General features: G+C 39.8%; 3 protein-coding genes and 1 long non-coding RNA gene across 8 annotated transcripts; 2 read left to right on the top strand and 2 right to left on the bottom strand.

The window, feature by feature from the left end:
* Window positions 1-7248: 7248 nt before the first annotated feature.
* LOC127647935 (cytochrome c oxidase subunit 6A, mitochondrial) lies at window positions 7249-10068 on the top strand. Its single transcript, XM_052132467.1, has 4 exons — window positions 7249-7409; window positions 8370-8447; window positions 9196-9338; window positions 9824-10068. The coding sequence occupies exons 2-4, from the start codon at window positions 8372-8374 to the stop codon at window positions 9911-9913; spliced, it is 309 nt and encodes a 102-aa protein (XP_051988427.1). The 5' UTR covers window positions 7249-7409; window positions 8370-8371; the 3' UTR covers window positions 9914-10068.
* Window positions 10069-10218: 150 nt separating this feature from the next.
* On the bottom strand, window positions 10219-17030 carry LOC127647924 (armadillo repeat-containing protein 5-like). 4 transcript variants are annotated; one of them, XM_052132452.1, is made up of 8 exons: window positions 16968-17030; window positions 16067-16514; window positions 15921-15951; window positions 15663-15773; window positions 14177-15074; window positions 12759-13582; window positions 12497-12629; window positions 10219-12391 (listed from the first exon to the last, which is right to left on the bottom strand). In XM_052132452.1, exons 2-8 carry the CDS (start codon window positions 16484-16486, stop codon window positions 11047-11049), a joined length of 3762 nt encoding a protein of 1253 aa, XP_051988412.1. In that variant the 5' UTR covers window positions 16487-16514; window positions 16968-17030; the 3' UTR covers window positions 10219-11046. The 4 variants fall into 4 exon arrangements, with proteins under 4 accessions (XP_051988412.1, XP_051988413.1, XP_051988411.1 ...); XM_052132453.1 differs by having other exon boundaries at window positions 16952-17023; XM_052132451.1 differs by having other exon boundaries at window positions 16067-17023.
* A 291-nt stretch (window positions 17031-17321) lies between these two features.
* Window positions 17322-19470, top strand: LOC127647931 (uncharacterized). Its single transcript, XM_052132462.1, has 2 exons — window positions 17322-17572; window positions 18554-19470. The coding sequence occupies exons 1-2, from the start codon at window positions 17479-17481 to the stop codon at window positions 19189-19191; spliced, it is 732 nt and encodes a 243-aa protein (XP_051988422.1). The 5' UTR covers window positions 17322-17478; the 3' UTR covers window positions 19192-19470.
* Window positions 19471-19651: 181 nt separating this feature from the next.
* On the bottom strand, window positions 19652-23863 carry LOC127647937 (uncharacterized). 2 transcript variants are annotated; one of them, XR_007971116.1, is made up of 3 exons: window positions 23640-23863; window positions 22259-22472; window positions 19652-20992 (listed from the first exon to the last, which is right to left on the bottom strand). It is a non-coding gene; the product is annotated as an uncharacterized LOC127647937 (long non-coding RNA). The 2 variants fall into 2 exon arrangements; XR_007971117.1 differs by having other exon boundaries at window positions 22259-22372.
* Window positions 23864-24866: the final 1003 nt, after the last annotated feature.

The raw sequence follows: 24866 nt of genomic DNA, 5'->3' as shown, positions 1-24866 counted from the left end.
ATTTGATGCAATTCAGGATTTTGCAAAAGAGATACATTAAAGCACCAACTATATGATTTATTTTTCTCCATATGTGGCAACACCTCTAAACTCACCAGGGCATGATGTGAGACTAAGATGTTTCCAATTGCACAATCAACATCAGATGAAATGAGGGACTTAGATCTATATATGTATATATATATATATATATATATATATATATATATATATATATATATATATGTATATATTAGTATATATATATATATATATATTCTAGAATAAATCTTATGGACTGATGAAAAAATGTATATCCCTACCAGATGGGTTCAAAAGTCTCCAAATATCTGTAAGACCAATATTTTGACACATCCTGTGAAGCTTCAGTGTTGCTCTAGGGGCCTTACACACTTTTACTTCACTATGATCAAGGACTGAGCCCATCAAATGATTAACGTCTCCTCCCAATATTATATCATGAAGGGAGCCAGTGGCTTGCAAAATCCATTCAAGATCTATAAAAAAGACCTGATCATCAGCTTTAGGTTCGAAAATATTTACCAAAATCAACATTTGCCCCTGAATTTCTGCTAAAACAATAATGACTCATCCTAATTTATCTTTAATCTGTTTGAGACATTTGAATTGTAGATGTTTACTTATCAATGTAATGACTCCCCTGCTCTTAATTGAGCCAGCGCTAAAGAAAAGATGTCCACCCCATATCTTCCCAAATTTTTCAGCTTCCTGCAGGGAAAGATGTGTTTCTTGAAGAAACACAATATCATATTTCTTACGTTTAAGAAAATAAATAACCTTCCTACTTTTTATGGGGTGCCCAAACCCATTCACATTCCAAATGGATAGAGACAATCCACTCATATTAGTATTTGACATTTTGACATTTTAGAAAAAATAGATTCAATTTAAAAATATTCTAAATAAAAATGTCAAAACATTCATGTCAAATATAAAATTATAACGACCACATTCCAACATTAGTGCAACAATCACGCCCTGAACATCTCCAAGAAAAAAAAAAGAAAAATGTGAATATTTACCCTACGCATGAGAGCGGCAAGGAGGCATAAGCACAACGAGCATGTAAATTCATCCACATAACTGTCCCGAAGGTGTGTTATTCCACAAAACAAACTCTAGCCACTAGGTGGAACCATCACAAAAGAAACAAAAAAGGCACTCAGTTTCCTCGGGCAGTGAAACGAATGTTCAGTGAGCCGGCTTATTTGACTGTAACATGAGTACAACAACTGACCTAATCACTCCACTGTCCTGCAAGAAATATTCCACAATACAAACATCAGTCAACAGGAGGCATAAGCACAAAGAACATGCAGATTCATCCACAAACTTTCCCAAATGAGTGTTATTCCACAAAACAAACTCCAGCCACTAGGCTGAACCAGCACAAAAATAAACAAAAAAGCCACTCAGCTTCCAGTCAAGTGAATGTTCAATGAGTCAAGCCCACTTGGCTGCAACATGAGAACCACAAATAACTTACTCACTCCATTGACTTTATGAAGGACATCACTTGCTGTGGGCATGTAAATATTTTGCAGCCATCCTTAGTATCTATTCTCAATTTGGACGGGAACATCAGTGCAAAAGCGTCCTTCCATTGATGTAAGAGTATCTTGCATTCCTTGAATCTATAATGTTTTTCTCTTGTTGAATTCGCAAAGTCTGGGAACAAGAAAAGGTTGTTTCTTCTATGAAAGCCTTCCTTTACTCCTCGCCTCGGGAAACACGATATCTTTATCGGATGATCTCAGAAATTTGGCCAGAATTGATCGGGACCTGTCTCCCTCTGCGGATCTCCGGAACTCTTTTTATGGCCTATTATGTCGAGCAGACTCGGGAATTTCACCATATCTTGTTTCGGCGTTTACGATTCCAAAAGTCTTCCAACTTTTCCCAGATGCGCTCCAAGTCTGCCTTGGTCGCTAGTGTGTTAGCAGCTAATTCCATCTCCGATGACTCCAGATAATCAATCTGTTTCTCAACATCTGCCACTCCCATCTCAATGAATTTTGTCTCCTTGGCAGTGATCGATCAACATAATACAGCAAGATTTGTCAGCATTGCTGATACGTTCATCAATTGACACTGAATTTCCTTCACTTCACCATCCAAATTGACTCCCGGGCTTATGGCCTGCAGCTCAAGAGTTTCAGTTTAAGCACATAAGTGTCTTTTAATATCACCAGAGTGCTAGGATTTTTAATTCTTCAACATATTGTCTTCCTAGAACAGTTAAGAATCAGGATGTATCAAATCTCACTGTTTTATGCAAAATAAGCGTGCAGAGCTCACCGTTCACACGTCCTGTAGAAAGAACTGTATATTCTTAAAGGTTGAGCCCTCCTGAACATTAACAAAAGAGGACATTGTAATATATATATATATATATATATATATATATATATATATATATATATATATATATATATATACCGACAGAGAAAAATATATTTAAAAAAAAATACTTTTCACTCAGCAATGTCAATTTATTCAAGAGGGAGTCGTTTAAATAATACAATAATGAGATGATGTCCTGTGCTATAATGGGCACAGATATATTTAGAACAACAGAAGTACTTATCTTATCATCCTTTTCGTTGTGGTATAAACATGGTCTTGGAGGATGGAATTCTGCCATTAAGATTGCATTTAGACTACAAGAGGATTAAAACCTTTGGCCACATTTGTCCTTATCAAGTGGCTTCCAATTAAAATTAAATTACAAAATGGCAAAACATAAAATCTATCAAGTGAATATAAATTAAATTAGGTTAGAATTGAATATACATTCACCAATTTCCAAATGAGTATATTTTAATAAGATACATTTTCATCCCAATCAAACCATAATACTAGATAACTGTTAAGGTAAACTACTAAAACAAGCATTTCCTATTCTGGTGTACACATCTGAATTGGTGTACACAAAATGGTGTTTTTTCATTGAACAGCTGCCAGCAATGCAAGACTCGCAGCTCCACCTTGTGACATGTAATAATACAACACAAAAACACTTTATGTCATTCGTGTTTAAAGGCGCAATCGGTACTTTTTTATAAACAGTATATGACGTATTGGACACTGACCTCTAGCGGTATGTATGCAGCATCATTCAAATGCAGTAGTTGCCGATGCCATTGTGGAAATCCACTAATCACAGTCGGCCATGATTAATGTAATCCATGAGTTAAAATGTCCGATAATAGGGCAGTTTCTGAGGCGAGTTTCAGTATCAGGCAAGTAGTAATCTGCTGGTCATTTGATCCCAACATGGCAGCTTCCATGAGAGGACCCTCTCTATGTAGAATGAACCTTTGGCAAGGTTACTGATATTACTGGAGTCTTCATTTCAGATGAGTGGTCATGATTTTTTACATATGTTTTAAAAATGCGGTCCATTTCTTAAGGAGTAAAACATATTTAATGAGGATAAAATTACTGAGTGCATTTTAAATTTTAGTTAATTTGGCATTAAACACAAAATTATCCGAACCATAAGAAAAGAAAAATGTACACCTAAATGATGCACCTAAAACGATTTACTGTTCCCATGATGGAAATAGAATAGAATCTAAAGTTACAAATAAAATGAGAGAAAAGGATGTAACAAATACCATCCATCCATCCATCATCAACCGCTTATCCAAAGTCGGGTCGCGGGGGCAGCTGCTCCAGCAGGGGGCCCCAAACTTCCCTACCCCGAGCCACATTAACCAGCTCTGACTGGGGGACCCCGAGGCATTCCCAGGCCAGTTTGGAGATGTAATCTCTCCACCTAATCCTGGGTCTTCCTCGAGGCCTCCTCCCAGCTGGACGTGCCTGAAACACCTCCCTAGGGAGGCGGCCAGGGGGCATCCTTACCAGATGCCCAAACCACCTCAACTGACTCCTTTCGACGCAAAGGAGCAGCGGCTCTACTCCGAGCTCCTCACGGATGACTGAGCTTCTCACCCTATCTCTAAGGGAGAAGCCTGCCACCCTTCTGAGGAAGCCCATTTCGGCCGCTTGTACTCTCGACCTAGTTCTTTCGGTCATGACCCAGCCTTCATGACCATAGGTGAGCGTAGGAACAAAAATTGACCGGTAGATCGAGAGCTTTGCCTTTCGGCTCAGCTCTCTTTTCGTGACAACGGTGCGATAGAGCGAGTGCAATACCGCCCCCGCTGCCCTGATTCTCCGGTCAACCTCCCACTCCTTTGTCCCCTCACTCGTGAACAAGACCCCGAGGTACTTGAACTCCTTCACTTGGGGCAATACCTCCTTCCCTACCTGGAGTACGCACTCCATCGGTTTCCTGCTGAGAACCATGGCCTCAGATTTAGAGGTGCTAATCCTCATCCCAGCAGCTTCACACTCGACTGCCAAGCGATCCAGTGAGAGCTGAGGGTCACGGACCGATGATGACATGAAGACAACATCATCTGCAAAAAGCAGCGATGAGATCCCCAGCCCACCGAACCGCACACCTTCCCCACCCCCGACTACGCCTCGATATCCTGTCCATGAATATCACAAACAGGATTGGTGACAAAGCGCAGCCTTGGCGGAGACCAACCCCCACATGGAATGAACTCGTCTTTGTGCCGAGGACCCGGACACAGCTCTCGCTTTGGACGTACAGGGATTGGATCGCCCTAAGAAGGGACCCCCCCACCCCATACTCCCGCAGCACCTCCCACAGTCTCTCCTGGGGGACCTGGTCATACGCCTTCTCCAGATCCACAAAACACATGTAGACCGGATGGGCATACTCCCAGGCCCCCTCCAGGATCCTTGCGAGAGTAAAGATCTGGTCCGTCGTTCCACGGCCAGGACGACAACCGCATTGTTCCTCTTCAATCCGAGGTTTGACAATCGGCCGAACCCTCCTCTCCAGCACCTTGGAGTAAACTTTACCAGGGAGGCTGAGAAGTGTGATACCCCTGTAGTTGGCACACACTCTCTGATCCCCTTTTTGAAGAGGGAACCACCACCCCGTTCTGCCACTCCTTAGGCACTGTCCCAGATTTCCACGCTAATGTTGAAGAGGCGTGTCATCCATGACACCCCCTCCACATCCAAAGCTTTCAGCATTTCTGGTCGGATCTTATCAATCCCCGGGGCTTTGCCACTGTGGAGTTGTTTGACTACCTCAGTGACCTCCCCCAGGGAAATAGAATCTGATCCCCCATCATCCTCCAGCTCTGCCTCTAGCATAGAGGGCGTGTTGGGATTTAGGAGTTCTTCAAAGTGTTCCTTCCACCGCCCAATAACCTCCTCGGTTGAGGTCAACAGCGTCCCATCTTTGCTGTATACAGCTTGGAGGGTTCCCCGTTTCCCCCTCCTAAGGTGGCGGACGGTTTTCCAGAAGCATTTTGGAGCGGACCGAAAGTCCTTCTCCATGGCTTCTCCGAACTTTTCCCACACCCACTTCTTTGCCTCCCTCACGGCCGAGGCCGCAGCCCTTCGGGCCTGTCGGTACCTTGGAACTGCCTCCGGAGACCTCCGGGACAACAAATCCCGGAAGACCTCTTTCTTCAGTCGGACGGCTTCCCTGACCACCAGTGTCCACCACGATGTTCGAGGGTTACCACCCCTTGAGGCACCTAAAACCTTTAGGCCGCAGCTCTCCACTGCGGCTTCGGCAATGGAAGCTTTGAACATTGCCCACTCCGGTTCAATGTCCCCAACCTCCGCAGGGATGCCTGAAAAGCTCCGCCGGAGGTGTGAGTTGAAGATCTCACGGACAGGGACCTCCTCCAAACGTTCCCAGTTCACCCGCAGTACTCGCTTGGGCTTCCCAGGTCTGTCCAGAGTCTTTCCCCACCCCCTGACCCAACTCACCACCAGATGGTGATTGGTTGACAGCTCTGCCCCTCTCTTCACCCGAGTGTCCAAAACATATGGCCTCAGATCCGACGACACGATTACAAAATCGATCATCGATCTTCGGCCTAGGGTGCTCTGGTACCACGTACACTTATGAGCATCCTTATGTTCGAACATGGTGTTTGTTATAGATAATCCATGACTAGCACAGAAATCTAATAACAAACATCCACTTGAGTTCAGATCGGGGAGGCTGTTCCTCCCAATCATGCCTTTCCAGGTGTCCCTGTCATTTCCCACGTGTGCGTTGAAGTCACCCACCATCACTATGGAGTCCCCTACTGGGGCCCTATTCAGGACTCCATTCAGGGTCTCCAAGAAGGCCGAATACTCTGAACTGCTGTTTGGTGCATATGCACAGGCAACAGTCAGAGTTTTCCCCCCACAACCCGCAGTGGCACTCAGCCGGGGGCTCATGAGTATCCCCACACCCGCCCGTCGCCTCACACCCTGGGAAACTCCAGAGAAGAATAGAGTCCATCCCCTATCCAGGAGTACGGATCCAGAGCCAAAACTGTGCGTTGATGTAAGCCCCACCAGATCCAACTGGTAACGCTCCACCTCCCTCACCAGTTCCGGCTCCTTCCCACCCAGTGAGGTGACATTCCACGTCCCCAGAGCTAGCCTTTGCTGCCCGGGTCTGGTCCATCGAGGCCCACGGCATTCACTGCCACCCATATGGCAGCGCACCTGACTCTTGCGGTTTCTCCAATGGGTGGTGGGCCCAAGGGATGTAGAGGAGGGTTTCACGTCGCTTTTTCGGGCTGTGCCCGGCCGGGCTCCGTCACAAGCCCGGCCACCAGGCGCTCGCCGACGAGCCCTCCATCTGGGCCTGGCTCCAGACGGGGGCCCCGGGCTTCCTCCGGGCAGGGTAACTCCTCCTCGTAACAAATACAATAAATACAAATTATATAAAAATATTGGAATATATATATGTAGTACTACAATTCCTAAATTTGTGCCTGAATGGTGCTTTGATGGTGGTGGCAGAGTTGTTGAACTAAGGCAAAAAAGTGACATGTGAGGTACCAAACAGACAAACATTTAGAACATAAAGCCAACACTGGGGTGACTTTAGGTCACACACACACACAAACACTCAGAAACCCAACCCATGTGTATAAATCCTCCAGAAACTGTGGACTGAATACCTGCAGAGAGATTTTAATGGTTACAAACTATACTCTATGTGTTTCTCTGTAACTTTTCTTTGTTTTTTCTTCATTCTCTTTTAACATATCCAAACCTACACCTGGTCTGCTCAATATAAGAAGTTTGCATTCTGTTCTGCACTCCCTCCCTCTATTTCACCATTCCAGTCCTGCCCATGCACTTGACCACATATAAACTTCATGATTCTTGGCAGACAGACAAATTTCAGTGGGGAGGAGTCTTATGCTTTAGGCCAGGACAGACCAAAGGACAAACAGACTGAACTGTAGAAAGAGAAAGTGGCTGACATCTGAAGAACAAAGAATAAAAACACCTGATTATCCTTTCTGGAAGCAGAGAATGTAAGTGTTCAATGCCTTAGATATATATTTTGGCTTAAGATTGTAGTTGTTAACTATTAAGAGCAATGAAAGGGTATTTCCTTCTTTTAACAGCAGTAACGCAACACATAACACACAAAGGAAAGCATGTTTGCCCTTGTTGACCTAATAAATTGATCAAAATGAGTCTCTCAAATAAACTTTTGGAATTCAAGTTTTTCTATTACTGGATGTACTTCATGTGTATAGCTTAAAGGGGTTCAAGATTTCAAATAACATTCTGGGTTAAAGGACAAGTATAAGCAGAAAGCTACATACAGGGATAAGATAAGCAGCAGGCCAAAGCTTAGGCAATATAAGAAAGCATGTAAAAGATATCAAAGAAAAAAATTATTTTAGTTCATTTAAGCAGTTGGTTGTTTTTTTAAGAACAGCCAGATCTTTCTATAACTTTAACGTTAATGAAGGAGGCCATGAACGTTATTATGCATGTTAATGCGGATTCATGTTAGGAAGATTGGTCATTATTGACATTAGCATCTTTCATCACATTCATAGTATTTAAACCCACAGTAAAACTGTTCTAACTGTCATGCTTCCTTTTTTTACATCATTCAATCCCAGTTAAAGCCACTATTTACATGTGTGTTAACTAACAATTCTTAGATTTGCAAGTTGACATTTCCATGAGAAATTTCTGTGAACTCTTGCTTAGATAGAGTGAATGTACAGTATGCACACAGTAGTTTTACACTGGCACTTTTGCACAAATTCTGTTATTTCTTTACAAAACTTCCTCTTTGATGTTGTGAATGCTTTCATATACATTATATGAAAAGTAACTTTTATTTTAGTTTTTATAATGTCATATCACCATTCTTGTTATTAATTATACACAGATGATCAGACAGATGTCTTAATCGTCTCTGTAAATATAGAAAGGATAATAATAGTAGGCGTTGAACATTCTCTCTGCTTCAGAGATGGCAATGTCTCCCACTGCCATGGTGGCCCGCCGAGCTCTTGCTGCGGCATCGCATGGGAGCCACGAGGGAGGAGGTATGACATTCCCTGTATTGCCATTTAATATGTTTGGTTTTGGGGCTAGATGGGACTCACTCTCAATATATTTAGAGATAGGTAAAAAAAAAAAAAAAAAGTATGTAATGATGAGAGAGTTATAAAATGTTACTTTATTGCATGTTGGTATAAGCTTTTGTTTTTAAACTGATTCTTTAGTTACCGTTTACAGCAGGGTGAAAGAAGTTTAAAAATTGTTAGTTGGCATATAATCTAATAGTTTTGGTAATCAAAATGATCTTGACTTCACAGTGAGTCTCAAAATATTTATTGTTATTATAATTAAACCTCTTCTTGTGAAGCTTAAGAAATGTACATTCCAAACAGTAATACTGAAACAAATCAGTTCACTTTTATCAGATAGCAGATCTTTCCATAAAAGGTCTACAACAGTCATACCTTCTAATGTACATTAATGATGTATTGATAAACTGGTTAATCAGTCAATATTTGGCCATTTTGAGAATGTTTGAAGATAACATGCCTAAATAACAGAGGTAAAATAAGTCTTTATTTGGTTTTAGCAATTTAGTATATAGGCCATTTGCCATCATTAAATGGCACTATGCATTGGCATTATATCTGCCTCCCTGCATTCTAGATTTTGGCATCAGCCTTTGAAAAACCCTTATCAGTTCACAACTATAATACTTCACAAAACAAATGCTTAATTTGGTATTACATTATATAATAATGGAATATTATGTCTGACTTCAACTGTGCACAGCAAAGACCTGGAAGATCCTGTCCTTTGTATTAGCACTGCCTGGTGTGGGTATCTGCATGGCTAATGGTTACATGAAGATGCAGGCCCATTCCCATGACCCTCCAGAGTTTATTCCATACCCACACTTGCGCATTCGAACCAAGGTGAGTCCTGTAGACTTTCATTAGTAAAAGATGACCAGCTAAAATAAGAAAAAAATTATTACCTGCAAAAAATGAGCAAACTTATTACAATTAACTCAAAATCTCTTAAAATAATGGTTACATCTAGCCATTATTTTACAGCCATTATATCGAAGGATAGCCATCATCTAACCAAAATAAAGAAACTTGACTATATTCTTGGATTAAGTATTGCATGACACACTGATGATAGATTTTATACAGTTTGATTTTAATAAAAAAACATTTATACAATAAATGTTTATTAATACATTTAGTTAATAACTAGTTAATAACAATAGTAATTATTTAATAATTTTTTTACAAAAATATATCTTATCTTGATCGTTACAAAATATGTATAAAAAAAACAAAAAGGCAAACAGAATGCCTGTAGCCTCTGTGAGTTAGCAATGTTGATCAACATCAACATGAATTATTTTCAAAAAGCCATCTTTCTCTCTTAGGCATGGCCCTGGGGTGATGGAAACCACTCACTCTTCCACAACCCTCATGCAAACGCTCTGCCAACCGGTTATGAGGGACCTCACCACTGAGAAGGATGCCTTCTCCTGTCTTTGCTACACTTAGTGGTCTGTTAATGGTCTGTCTCCTAGGATGTAATCAACAGGGTCCCCATGCTGATGACACAATTTTTGTGAACACTTTTAACAGAAATAAACCACTGTTTTCACTGTAAAGAGAATTTTGTGTGTGTATCGGAATAAGCAAAAAAATCTGGTCAGACTATCCTCATGCCTAGGCTTCAGTGCCTTGCTAATGGGCACAATGGTTGTAAAGAAACAAGGCTGGCATTGCTGAATATAGAGCTGTGGCAGTAATGACGACAAACAAGAACTGATGCAATAAACCAAAGATAACCCCATAAATGAACATACAGTACATAATACAAATAAAGAAACTCAAACTTAAAGGACAAGTTCACCCAAAACTGAAAATTCTGTTATTATTTATTTGGTTTCTACAAAGGAAAGTAACATGGGCTTGCAACATGGATCTAAAAACTAAATTATTACTTCATTTTCATTTTTGAGTGAATTATCCATATAAATTCTTTAAAAACACAACCTAGACAACATAATGCAGAGCTGATTTATTGAGAAACATCCTCTATGTTCCTCCAAAATTTGGCCAATTAAATGTTTCAATGTATAGTATACACAGAACAACATGGCATACATCAATTAATTCAGATTACTATAAATTAAGTGGAAAATGCCATTTACAAAAGAATAAATATATAACCAACATAAACATTTCTTTCTCTTTGAAATAATCTTATTCACATACCATACTGTACAAAATACCATTATGTGTGGATGCTCCATGAAGAATGTGGTATTGCATCAGCATTAATCCCTTTATTTGGCAAAATAGGATAAAGAATACATTTTAGATTAATAAAACAATACCTTCAAAAAAAAAAAACAGCCATTCTACACCATCTACATAAGGCATAATTTCTTGAAAATAAATTTGCTAAATGAAATGTAATATGCAAATATATATATATATATATTATTCTTTCTTGTCCAAAAAACAATCCCAAATAGACTTTCCTTTCTTTTTTGAGTGAACATTACAGCAGCTTCTAACTTAACCATTTACACCAAACATTCCTTATATTCACGCCACATTTCAATTCCCCATCGATTACCGTTTGCGCTTTCTAGCTAAGGGCTTTTTTAACCAGTTTTAAGATGTCCTGCCTCAACCCCTCAGTGCAGTCGGCCTCTTGCACTAAAAGCAGGAAGCACTCAGTGGACAAGGAGGACTGAAGGGGAAAAGGCCGAAACCTCTGAGGCCGCAGCAGTACAGAGAGACAGACTTGACCAAGTCGCAGGTAAGAGTAGCGTTGTGAGAACCAGTACATTTGTGGCAGGAGAGACCTCAGCCAAGCTCTCTCAGTGTCATTGTCTAAAGAAGTGGAGTCGGATGGAACAACATTTCGAACCTGTTTAGAATTCTCAGAGTTCGGGGGTTTAGACTGTTGTTTGGAACACTTTGACGTCACATTTTGTCCTGTTGATTGGGCCTCTGTGATTCTACCTTTAGACAATTGGGGTAATCCTTCAGGTACTGAGTGTGTGGGATCCTTGCAGACCAAATCCACATCCATTCTGCCTGTCGTCGTAATATTGTCATCTGAAAAGCAAGGTTTGGCCTGAGTCATTAGGACAGATGAGACTGCTGAGTAGAGAAGGCCTACACATAGGTCCTCAGCTGCCCTTTGTAAACCAGGCACTAAAAACATATAAGCCCCAATCATCACATTGGCCAGTGGGGTTTTCCAAAATTCCGTCTCTTCTGCGTAGCATGGCATCAAGTCATCCTGTGGTCTGCCCAACCCACAAGAGACCAGAGAGGCCAAAACAAGACAATTTGCATTTTGTTTTGACTCTTTCCCTTGGTCTTCATTCTCATTTCTTTCAATCAAACGACATCCATGCAGGTAGTGAAGAACTGGTAGCAGCATCCCACTGTTTACATCCTTAATACGAATGACCTCACCTCTAGCTCTTTGGGCCTCCCCAAATCCTCCCATCAGCAGGGCTCTAAAATATGCAGACCCAACATTTTTTGCTCCCTCTTCCCCAGCAACAGCCTCTTGGTTGGCTAGAAGGAGGGTTCCATCATCAAGGAGGAAAGTTAGGTCATAAGTTGCCTCCTGGTATGGGCATGATTGCTTCTGTTGTGGTTGGGTTGTTTTCATCGGGCTTGAGGGTGTCTCCATTCTGGTCGCAAAATCTATGCCACAATTCTTTCTGTCCTCCTTGGAACATGCCAAAAGACTGGAGAGGCAGCCAGTCAGAAGGGAGAAGTATAGGAAATTAAGTTTGAAAGGGGACACTTGCTCAAGAGGATGTAACCAACCAGCCAGACATGTTTTACACTTATTGGACTGTCCATCTTCATCATCCTCATTGCCGTTGTCTCTATGACAGCCAATCAGTTGAAGAGCTGCTGCCAGTCCTCCACTATCCAAAAGGAGCTTCTTCAGAAGAACTCTGTTGCTGCAAAACAAAACAAAGAGTAAGAAGGTGATCAAACCAGTTACATAGCAAACATTAGGCCTCAAAGGGGTAGTAAAAAAATCTTAGTCAGGCAATATAGCATACCTGTTAATCAGAGGTAGAGAAAGAACACAGTACAGTTTGTCAGTTTCTGAGCCTGACAGCATGATATGTGTAAGAACACCAGAGCCAAATCCAGACTCACTCTGAACCCTCAAATTACTGAGCAGATCCAAACCTAAGGAGTCAGAAAACACACATTAGCTTTTTTTTTTTTTTTTTTTTTTTTTTTACAGCCATCTTAAAAATCTGGTAATATGCTGGTAAAATGTTCCAAAGTTAAATTTTAAGATGACATGAAATATACCTAGTTGTGCGATTTTGGCTTTTACTTTTTTTGATTGTCTCCCTGTTTCTCTCTTTCTTCCTTTGCCATTTCCGATCTCTTCTCCTCTCACACACAGTCTTTGTCTGATCAGAGCAACAGCTCCAGTTCTAACCAAATCCTGCAGGCAGTTTGGGTTACAGCTGAGCCTGCCTAGCATCCGAAAGCACCGCCCACTGGGGTCATGGTGCTGTGTGAGGTAGTACAACAGCCCAGAGAAAACATTTGTGTTGATGAGTGATGTGCTAGGGTCTGAGGCATGGGAAAAACGTGACAGAAGCAGAAGAATGGGGGATTCTGGGGCCCATGGCTCAGGGTGATAGGGGTGATGGTATGTTGGGGTTTTTGACATCACAGGGGGGTTGTCCAATGCGACCACATTATAGCATGTAGACGTGGAGGAGGTTGAAGATGTACGTAGTCTCTTTCTCGGTGGAGACGAGATCTGGGTTGGAGACGAGGGGGGAAAGAACGTTTTTGTCACTGAAGGCAGTTTCTCAGATTGAGGCGTGGAGGTACAGTATGGATGTGAAGAGGACGGTGACTCTGGTAAATTTCTCAGTTGTGTGGCTTGAAAAAATACTGGAGTAGACGAAGAGGAAGAAGAAAGCTGGCAAGGTTTATAGCGAGTGGACAGAGAAGAGTGGGGCTGACGCAAGGTCTGTGTTTGGGAAAGCTCAGAACAAGGTGTAAGTGATGAGAGTGAGACGGAGGATTGAGGGCTGCCACAGACTACATCAGTTCCACTTGGGCATTCAGTCAGCTCCCCCTCAGAGGAGATCAGACCCTCTGATACCAGCCAAGACCTGGAAACAAAACCCAGAGAACAAACTGAGCAACACACATTTGTAAAATGTATATATATATATATATATATATATATATATATATATATATATATATATATATATATATATATATATATATATATATATATATATATATATATATATATATATATATTTTATATAATGTCCATGACGTAAACTAAGGCATGATAATATCATATCAAATTACTAAAGATGTTAGTTTGAGCTTGATCAAAAAGGAAGGTGGGAAATTATGGTATAATGCGCATGTTCATTCGGTGGTCTAAAAAGTATATTTAATATATTCCTAATTATTATTGCATTCAGTTTTTTTTCTGCTCTTGGAAGCAGGTCTCTAAAAGACCTAAATAATGCAATTGTAGCTTGGATTCATCATGCATGTACACAAGTTAATCAGACAACAATTGGCCTTGGTGTCATGTGCATGCAGGCAATTCCTCAGTTAATGTCCTTCCTTCAAATATTCAATTATGCATTGTGCCATGTATAGATAAAGACTGAAACTCGACTATGTTGTAGATCGATTATAACTGCACATTGAAACATACTGAGTGACAATAAGGAATTAACCTGAGACTGAGGAAGCTGGAGGATCCCGATGTCTGGTCTTTGCTCATATCCTCCCTCTTGTTGCCTTCAAGGGGAGTAAAGTCAAACGAGTCAAAACATGAGGTCATCAGTTCAGGGCATGAAGAACTAGATGACAGGCTGGCATCCATCTTTCCTGTGGTCAGTTCCTCTCCTTTAGCAAGCTCCACCAAGCGCTTGATAAGCAGTGGCACCAGCCCAAGCTCCTGCAGCTGTTCAAGAGCTGATTCATCATAGACAAAGTCAACACAAGCTAGAAAGGCAAACCGTGTGAGTGTATAGTTTTGATGGTCAGATAAAAAGCCAATCAGCACCTCTAGTCCCCCGCTCTCTTTTACTTTCACCCTGTTCACAGCCTCTCTGCAGCACAGGCACAAGGCCTTGAAAAACACACCCGACTTCAGAGGATCATTCTTCACTTCCTCTGCAAACTTCTGAATGACACCCAGTGAACCAACCAGTGGTCTCAGGCAGCCTTGAGAGCATAAGTTAGCCAGGGTTTTCAAAGCTAGCTCTTCCAGTGGCCGACCACCTTCCCCTAAGGCAAGGGCCCCCAGATCAGTCAATGCCCCAGACCTGGACACTTCCCTGGCACACTCTGCACTGCAACCTCTGGTTAGCTCATGAAGAGCCCGAAGACATGCCCGTCTCAGACATAAAGGGTACTCTGAAGCAATGAACAAAGCGAGAGCTTGTAGAGTCCCTTGTGAAATCAGAAGGAGTCGGTTTTCAGTCGTGTCTGAAAGGTAGACAAAAGCCCTGGCAGCAGACTGGGCACATTCCAGCTTAGGAGTGCAGAGTTCAGGTGTTGGAGTCAGGGAAGAGGGTGAGGATGGGGTTGGAGAAACAGATAGGCAAAGGAGGAGAAGTGGAACCCCACCTGTGTGAGAGAGACAGAAATGTATATAATTTTTTTGCATTGAGTTATTTGCAATAGGAAGGTGGAGACATTATATGATTGAATTCTAATAAACACATTGTAATCTGTTATTGCATCTGAAGATAAAAAAAGAATGCAACAGTATCACAAAAGCAGTCCATGCGACTCATGAATCATATTTTAAGTCATATAAAAATTTTGCCGTCCATTGCTCATTCATGAGGGCTATGAGACAAGCTCGTTCAGAGTGGCTCACGTATAGCATTGCAAATTCTCGCATGAACAAGCATGACATTGTGAACAAGCTTCTCTCATGCACTCATGAAAGCACAACGTACGTCAGGTTTTTCACAATAAAAAATGCCTTGTTTTGCTCCAGAATTGTCACACACCAATGAATCCTTCAGAAGACTTGCAATTTTTATGCACAAGTAGTGTGGATTCTTTTATGAATTTTTTGCATCCTTTTTGAAGCTTGAAAGTAAATCACTATCCACTGCCATTGTATTTAAAAGATGGTTGGGACATTAATAAAAATGTTTTGGAAGATATCTAATAAATATAAACACCAGAAATCCTGGCATTTACCAGCAGAGTGGACATCAGCAGAACCCTCTGGGTCCATGGCGAGATTTCCCAGAGCCCGTGCAGCTCGATTTTGCACTGTCTCCACAGAGACATTCCTCTTGAGGACATCCACTGCAAAAATGTAAGATTATCGTCACCTGAGCAGACTACAAAAATAATTATGAACTTTGATATTGTATATCAGATTTGGCAATGTCTAAGTAAATTAGAAAGTAGACACAAATTGTTAACATGTCTGATAGACTCTAAGTGACGTACCAACAACAGATACACCATCAAGCTTCCTTACCTATGGGAAAAAAAATTATAATAATTATTATTATTATAAACAAGCAAACAAAATAAACGAGCAAATAACACAAAGCTTTCAGAGCATTTATAAATGTTGTCTGACTCTTCCTTACTTCTAGCCTTGTCCTTTTTTCAGTGCAGCAATTGGCCAGGATGCTTAGTGCCAGGTCCAAAACCTTTCTGGAGCTTTGCGGTTGTTTTAGAAGATCCAGCAAAGGAGGCAGTCCTCCCCTTGCTTGGTACCGGGCTATCCTGCCACCTCCCTTGATGTGTTGTGTCCTAATGGCCACCAGCGCCCTCCATTGGCCAGCTCTGAGTCTCTTGTCTGCATCTCTGGCTTTCTCTCCTCCAGTGATAGGTTTATTGGCAGTTACTTCTAGTCCACTGCTGTGAATATCCACTAATGCGCTTGTTTTTGACAGCTGAGTTAAACACCAGGTAAGGGAGGATTCTGGAGAAGCAGGTGACCCCTCCCGGATGCTGGCTGAGGCTTTTGAAATGTTTTTAATTCCTTCTTCCAAAGGTGTAGACATGATGAATCTTGAGTCCAGTTCGCCCGCCCTACCACCCCCCTCCCATGAAATGTAATTATTTTATCTTTTATATTTTTTTTAAAAGGCAATGTTTCGTTAATGGAATTATTTTACAATTTAATTTCAACACCAAACGATGTTATTTCTCAATTAAGAATAATATATATACACACACAAATACATACATACATACAATACGCTTTTGCTATGATTGGCACGTTTCAGCCAAATGAGAAATAAACACCGAAAAACTACGTCGACAACGTCCACCAATCAAAGCTAGAGCAACCCCAAAGCAATTGCTTCTGGGAAATTGAGTCGTTTAACCATGCGACATATTTTATTACGGCCTACAGAGTAAGGTAGTCCGCGAAAAATAAAACAAAACATTGAAGGTGCTGTCTGATAGTAATCTATTTGGGTGTATTTTGATGTTTATATGAAGAGTATGAAGGCTTTATTAACCTTTCATCTTACTCACGTCAAATTTCCTATGCGCTACAAAACGCAATCGCCTCAGATTTGCACTGGCGCCATCTTTAGCAGAACGACAAACGGAAAGGTTTGTCAGAAAGGGAGGGGCGTATGCAGACCCGGCGTCTTAAAGCACGAGGGAGCTGTAGTTGTATTGTAATTCATTCATGTCTTTATATAATAGCTGGGATACCTGAAGCAAGAAACCCCTAAAAAATCACGAGTTAAGATTTTTATTCTTCTCAATCAGAAAACACAAAGAGCGTTTTGATAATGTACCAACCCCATGAATCGATTGTAGAAACATTGGAATACATTTCCCACAATCCTCCCTCACACACTTTGTCCATTTCCGGAAAAACGCCAACACCCTACTCCTACTCCGGGTTGGCGCAAACCAGATCGTTGTTATTATCATCGCTGTTTTTGATGCTCGAAAATAATTCATCGGTGGAGTTGATAAAATCCACGGAAAAACACAATAATTGTGGAGAAGATACATAGAAAATCAATGCAACATGGAGATCATTGAGACAGTTGTCACAGACGCCATTGAGGTGGAGGAATCAACAACTACGGTTTCGACTTTGGAGCCTGAAAAGTCCAAAACAGGTAAGATGTGTTTGTGAGACGATGCAGCAGTGTGTGCAATGGGAATCGCAAGCGAGGAGAACACGATGAGCTTGATTATACAGATTGGCCATCCCATCCCACACTTCAAATATAATTTATATATTCAGGTCGAAGTTGATGCGGATTAATACCCAACATTCATTTTATTTTTAATTATTATTATTACTAAATGCTTTAATAAATTATAATTTTAAAATGTTATGGTTTAAAGAAAAAATTTAAAGTTTACGTAAATAGTTTTAAATGACTATCCCACGTTCAAAACAAGTTACGCTCACTCGACAGCATTTGTGACAATGTTGATTAGCACAAAAAAATTAGTAAATCAACTTGTCCCTCCTGAAAAGAAAAAAAAATGTGGGTTACAGAAGTGAATGGTGCCAATCTATAAACATTAAAATACTCAATGTTTAATAAACATAGCCACAAGACATAAACTATATGCGTGTTAACATGATTTTAATGTGATGAAATATAAACATTTTACTATTTCATTGCCGTGACGATGTAACATCCTAAAACAAATAGTAATCAACTTTACAGCTCAAATAAAACATGTCTTTACAGAAGAATGAATGCTTTTATAAAATTATAAGCTTCACATTTCTGCTTTTAAACCCTCCAAAAATTGGCCCCATTTACTTCCATTGTAAATGCCTCACTGTAACCATTTTTATTTTTTTTAAAAAAAGAAGGATGAGTAGAAATACATTTTTGTGGTAATCAACATTATGCCTCAAATGCTGTTGATTGAGCTTAACTTGTATTGAACACAGAATATTACTTTGTTTTAGAAAGTGTGCTATTAATATCACTGGAGTAAAGGAACATGACATTTAATAAAAAGGAAAATATTACATATCGTTATAACATGTAAACATCTTAGTACAGCTTAAAAAAAAATTGCCATATGTTGTTGTTTTGTTTTTTGCAATAACTGTTATTACCTTTTTCTATCAGAGTTTGTGTGGACACTACAAGCAACATGGCATCTAGTTCATGTTCGTCTGGACATGGACCAGGAGTTTGACCAGCCTGTGTGCAAAAAGAAGAAGCTGTGGGAGACCGTTGCCGAGCGAGTCACTGCAAAGTTAAGGGCTGATGGCTGTACAGATATTCCAGTCAAAGCCTTTGAGTGCGATCTGAAGTGGAGAAACATGTTAGCCACATACCGCAAAAATGCAGAACGAGCCAAAAGACTGGGAATCCATAGTGTACACTGGGAGTTCTTCAAGGAGATGCATGAGGTGCTGGGTAGGAGCTATGAGGAAATTGATGCTCAGCGCAAGGCAAAGCTCAATGGCACTAAGCTGGGAAGGGCAATAGCCAGTAAACGATTTACCCCAATACTCCCCACGCCCACCGGAAGCACAGCTACACAGTTACCCACCACTAAGCCCCCTCAGGATTTGCTGCAGTTGTACCTGGAGCTGCAGGAAAGGAAATTGAGCATGTGGGCTCAGCAGAAAGCTCTGGAGGAGAGGAAGATTGAGGCCATCAATAACTTGGCACGTGCCATTACTTGTCTGTCCCAGGACCTTTGCATGCAAATGCCTAAAGAGAGTGTCGTGCCAGACACCCCTTCTTCCCAACAATAAGTAGTCATATCCTTGGCATAGTCCTATCAGATAAGGGTGTGAAATTGTATTTTTTGAGAAATAACAAGTATGTTGTATCCAGTAAAGAGAACTGTTCTTACTAACATAACAAAACAAACTTAATGTTCTCTTAATGCTAACTGTAAATTATTACAAAATAGGCTCTGTTTTCCTTTTCTGCATTATTAATAGCAAGTATTACCAGTAGTTCACATTACTGATCAGTTTGGATTATCATGTAACACAAGTAAAGAACATGCTATACAATCATCAAAAATATATTTTTGTTTTAATAAAAAAATTCATACAAATAATCTTTTTCATGCCAGTATACTCACAAATTACAGATTGAATCCAGGTTGAAATATTTTAAGAAACTTGTAAATGAAAATTCTGTCATCATTTACTCACCCTCATGCCATCCCAGATGTGTGTCTTTCTTTTTTCCGCTAAACGCAAAGATTTTTAGAAGAATTTCTAAACTATGTAGGCCCATACAACGCAAGTGAATGGTGGCCAGAAATGTTAAGGTCCAAAAAGCACATATAGGCAGTATAAAAAGTCATCCATACGACTCCAGCTGTGTAATTATGTATTTAGAAGTGATACATAATTGTAGCAACATATGGGTGAGAAACAGATACACTTTAAAGTCCTTTTTTTAACTATAACTTCTCCTTTCTGCCAGTAGGTGGCTATTTAAATTCTTCACATGCAAATGACCAAAAACAAAAGAATGAGAAAGAGAGGAGATTTATAGTAAAACAAAATAACTTGGATATTGATCTTTGTCTCACCAACACTTATCATATTGCTTCAGATGACATTGATTAAACCACTGGATCTTTTGTTTCTTTTATGCTGCCTTTGTGCTTTTTGGAGTTCTGGCCACCATTCACTTGCATTGAGCTAAGATATATATTTGTTTGTGTTCAGCAGAAGGAAATCATACACATCGAGTCAATTATGAGATTTTTCATTTTTGTGTGAACTATCCTTTAAATTTTAGCCATACAATGCTTTTGTTATATTAAAGCTTGAAATCGAGAGCAAAACCTACATCAAGAGTTTTATAAACAGTGTCAAATGCTTAATGTGTTTCTGCTTCCAATGCGCTGTTAAGCAGATTCACTACAGTGTCCCTCATCGTCTCACCAGCTGCATCATCTTTTACCTCCTCATTTTCTTTTGTGATATTTCCTTTGTGATATCCCCCATGTCCAGAAAGACATTAATTAATATACAAGCAGTCAGAACCACAGCTCTCGCCCTATTGTAGTTCCCCATATCCAAATATCTCAATGTCCGAAATTGCTCTTTTAGGTCTGCCACGGCCTGGTTAAATCAGCCTAAATGAGTCACCACTGATCTGTTGTTGAGGTTTTCCTGAGGGTTTCGACCCGGAGAAAATGGAGTGAGCAATTGCCCTGTGAGTAGGTATCCAACTCTGGCTATCAGGCAAGTCCCTGGAGGCAACATCTCAGGATGTTGCTGGAGTCTTTCAACTAATGCACTTCCTCTGTTTCTTTACGAGCCTCAGCTGATGTGGCAATAAATGAACCGGCCCTCACCATTGCAAACCAGGTCCAAGTTCAGCTATGAATCTGGATATGACTCGTCCTTAAGTCTCTTTGCTTCAGGAGCGCGCCTTTCACAATCCTGTTTGCCAGTGGTTAGGCGGATGGGGCTGAGCGTGTCACCCAACACCCCAAACACTTGAGGAAGACCTCTCTTCCAGGCCCTCACTGCGAGCGACTCAGCCAGCTGGAGAAAGGAAGCAGGTGTTGTAGAGCCTTCTGCCCTATAGGGAGAAAGCAGACAACAGCTGTGAATATGAGTAATCTTACAAATTGACTGCAGTGAGCTACTATTATGCATGTCTACTCTGGTCAAAACAATTAAGCTAACATACATACATACATGAGGCCCCAAAAATAATTTAGACTCTTAAGCAATACTCAAAATGTTTAGAATTGTTTTTGGTTGGGCCACTACATTTACAATAGCACTTATTTTAAGAAAATATAACACAAACACACTTTTCAAGCAAAAAATTTTTTTTAAATGTTTGTTTGGTTTCAAATTATAATTAAGACCACATAATGTTCAAAATTAAAGCAAAAAAGTATTGAAGCACTTTCTGGTTTTCAAACTTAATGGAATATGTCCAAAGTTAAAACACTCTGATAGGGCGTATGTGCAAACTTAAAGGATATTGAGTTCATAAGTACAATAAAATAACCTTGAGAATAGTTTTTTAAACTGAAGCTGGTTCTTAGAAAATGTCTAGAATAATTTGCTTGCAAATGCTAAAATATTTTTTGTATCTATTGTTATGATATGCAGACGTTTAAAGAAATATAGTGGGTTTAATACAAATTCAATCAACAGCATTTGAAGAATAATGTTGAATATCACAAAATTTAAATGTTGACTTGACCCCTATTTTCTTAAATAAAATAAGAAAAAGGTTTACAGTGAGGCACTCACAATGGAAGTGAATGGGGCCAATTTTGGAAGGTTTAAATGCAGAGATGTAAAACTTACAATTATATAAAATCACTGACATTAACTCGTGTAGTGTAGTGTGAAAGTAGTGTAATATTTGAGCAGTAAAGTAGTTTAATCGTTGTTTTAGGGTTTATGGCATTATATCAGTGCGTTTTGAAATGGTGAGTATTTTAATGTTTACAGATTGGCTCTATTCACTTTCATTGTAAGTGCCTCACTGCAACTCACTTTTTCTTTTTTTAAAGAAAAGGAGGGGCAAGCTACATTTAAAAAAAAATAATAATTGTAATCAACGATATGCTGCACATGCTGTTGATTGAGCTTAACTTGTTTTGAACCTGGAATATTCCTTAAGTGTGACAACCCCAAAAGTGACCAAAACCATTTTAGGAGCCACAGTATATTTAATATATTTGTACATGACATCTAGGATGAAATATACAATGAATTATAGGACTCTGAGGCTGTATTTTAAGCATTTTCATTGACTGCTGATGATTTGAAATGAAAAGGCCCTGTATGAGACAGACATCAGTAAATTATTAACTATAAATACCAGTAGGCCATTGGATGAATTTATCTTGAAGTGTGTTCACTCATTCATAGGAAGATAAGAAGATCCTATGTTTCCCTTCTCCAGGTGGAAACTAGATGACCTGCATTAGCTGATCTGCTTTGACAGGAGGGTGAGACAAGGTTAGTCGAGCTCTTCCAGACAATCGGTTCTTGTTGTAGTATGTGTCTGCGCATTGCAGAAGACTGGTTACACGCTGTAAAATATGTGAAGGAGTTAAGGAATAAAGCACATGTTAATCAAATGTTGTATTGTATGTTAAAAGCTAAAGTGTGTAATTTCTCCATCACCTAAATGGAATTAAAAAAATTAACATTGTTTTCAAACAGCTTTCGAGTACGCCCAAGCCTGCTGTTGATCGAACAAACGGACAGTCCCGTCCCCATCTCACGATATTGGTTGGTCCTCCTGTGGTTCTTATTTGTAAAATTGTTCATCCTCTTTCCTTTCCCTGCTTCCTAGCTCCTAACTTTTAGGAAATGATGCAAGGAAAGGAAATGAGGATGAAAGTATGAAAGCAAGATGGATTCGAAAGTGGAAAATTCTTGCCAATTCATGCATCACTTCAAAGCGCCGTCTCTGTGCTTCTTCATTACCTCGGCGTGCTTGCCGTTATCTTGTTGAAACTAGATTAATTTATATTTTCATAATAAGACCTAACAATTCAAGATGCAGTGTTAAAGTATGACAATTATGGTTAAACTGCAAAGATTCCTCATTATGACCAAAACGTATTCTGCATAGGATGCTACTGTGCTTCCTCACTCAAGTGTCCTCTGAAATCTTCCTTCGTCCTGAGCTCCTTGCAGTGCATTAGACAATTTATACATCCTTAATGAAGGAAACGAGGATGCACAATTTAAGAAATTAGAAGTATCCTGTCTACATCTACGGTTGAATCAGTGTTGTTGTGTTGGGCTGGACCTGTCACTCAAAACAAACAATGCCACAAAGACACATTGTTTACAGTTCTTCAGAAAATGAACCAACAAATGGCTGATTTAGAATTGTCTCTGCATATTAAGCTGGGATATGTGAAAGCATTTTAACATAGAAAAAGACACACACTGCAGCTTTACAGGGATAGTTCACCCATAAATGAAAATTCTCTCATCAGTTACTCACCCTCATGTCATCCCAGATGTGTATGACATTCATTGGCTGAGCACAAATTAAGATTTTTAGAAGAAAATCTCAGCTCTGTAGGTCCTCACAGTAAAAAAGTTTTTTTTTTTTTTTTTGTTGTGTGTTCTACAGAAGAAAGATCGTTATATACATTTGGGATGGCATGAGGTTGAGTGAATTATGAGATAATATTATTTTTTGGTGAACTATCTCTTAAAATATATAACATTTTGCCTACCTGAACGGCGGGGTTTCCTTCACATCAGTAACACAGGGTCCCTGCTCAGATACAGGCTCTGACAGCTGAAAGGTCACAGTTTGCATCTGATCTAGTGTTAAATGCACTGAATCATCCTGTTAAGACACTTGCATAAACACAGAAGACTGTGCCAGCAGGTCGAGTAGTATGAAGCTGCAGACTCGGAGCCTGCATCTACAGTCCCGCACCCAGAATCCCGCATTCTCAACCCCCTCGTTTTTCGAGACAGCGCCTCCTATCAAATCGGATCGGATAAACATGTGAAGAACTTAAGCTGAAACGTGAGTATTTTATTTAGCGAATCATTCGATTTCTTTTTTAATCAAACTACTTTATAGCTCATCGATACACCAACATAGTCCATTTAATATTTATAAAGATAGTTTGTAACAAAATTTGAGCCGTTAATGTATGTTTTTTCGCCTTTACCCCCCGAAAATATTTTGAGAGCTAATACGTTAGCCTTTAACCTTGGACTTTTTGTAGACAAGCCATTGTAAAAATTATTATTGATTAAAATTAGTTGACTTTAAATTAGACCAATTAAATACATTAAGTGTGTTAATATCAAAGAATGTCATCATTCATTATTTAATCAGATTTGCCGTTTGACCTTTTTTTAATTACCGGACCGTTTCTCCTAAAACTATAAATTGAATTAATTAATGCCTGAGTAATTATTTTACTTTATATAATTTACGTAGACTACTTAGATTAGTTCTTATAAAACGTAAGTATTCAAATGAATCAATATTAATTTAACTGTGAAGTTGTTGCCAGCCATTTACAACTCATACAATTGCCTAAAAATCTAATTTACTATGCCTTCACTATGTATTAACCAGTCTATGGTATTAACATGTGAGCTAGAATATGTCATTTGGCCTTTTGTTTGGGTTCCTTGTTTTAATTTGTATTGACTGAAATTTGACTGTATGGGCTCTGTGGGCTAGTCTTAAAATTTGAATTTGAGTTTGACTCTCTCTTTTTTTTAAAGATGGATATTACAATTCAAAGGGAGAATTCACTTCCAGAAATCCAGAAATGTCATAAATGCTGCAGTGATTTTCACTGCCCATTCTGTGACCCCATATATTTCAAACCCACAAAGTTGTCCAAAGTTCAAAAACATCTCAAGGGACACTTCAACAGAGCAGTGCAACATGAAGGTAACATTTGCAAACATCTTTTTTTTGTTTGCTTTTT

This window comes from Xyrauchen texanus, chromosome 8 (assembly GCF_025860055.1).
Source record: "Xyrauchen texanus isolate HMW12.3.18 chromosome 8, RBS_HiC_50CHRs, whole genome shotgun sequence".
Lineage (NCBI taxonomy): Eukaryota > Metazoa > Chordata > Actinopteri > Cypriniformes > Catostomidae > Xyrauchen > Xyrauchen texanus.
The sequence above is the reverse complement of the archived record's forward strand: the minus strand, read 5'-3'. Positions and strand labels throughout refer to the sequence as shown.

Bases quoted from the DNA above. Each gene is read 5' to 3' on its own strand.
- LOC127647931 (XM_052132462.1), top strand. From the start codon at position 17,479: ATGGAGATCATTGAGACAGTTGTCACAGACGCCATTGAGGTGGAGGAA. The intron at 17,573-18,553 runs GTAAGATGTGTT...TTTTTCTATCAG, and splicing joins GCCTGAAAAGTCCAAAACAG to AGTTTGTGTGGACACTACAA.
- LOC127647935 (XM_052132467.1), top strand. From the start codon at position 8,372: ATGGCAATGTCTCCCACTGCCATGGTGGCCCGCCGAGCTCTTGCTGCG. The intron at 8,448-9,195 runs GTATGACATTCC...AACTGTGCACAG, and splicing joins TGGGAGCCACGAGGGAGGAG to CAAAGACCTGGAAGATCCTG. The intron at 9,339-9,823 runs GTGAGTCCTGTA...TTTCTCTCTTAG, and splicing joins ACTTGCGCATTCGAACCAAG to GCATGGCCCTGGGGTGATGG.
- LOC127647924 (XM_052132452.1), bottom strand. From the start codon at position 16,486: ATGTCTACACCTTTGGAAGAAGGAATTAAAAACATTTCAAAAGCCTCA. The intron at 15,952-16,066 runs GTAAGGAAGAGT...TTTTTCCCATAG, and splicing joins AAAAAAGGACAAGGCTAGAA to GTAAGGAAGCTTGATGGTGT. The intron at 12,630-12,758 runs GTATATTTCATG...CTGACTCCTTAG, and splicing joins AGCCAAAATCGCACAACTAG to GTTTGGATCTGCTCAGTAAT.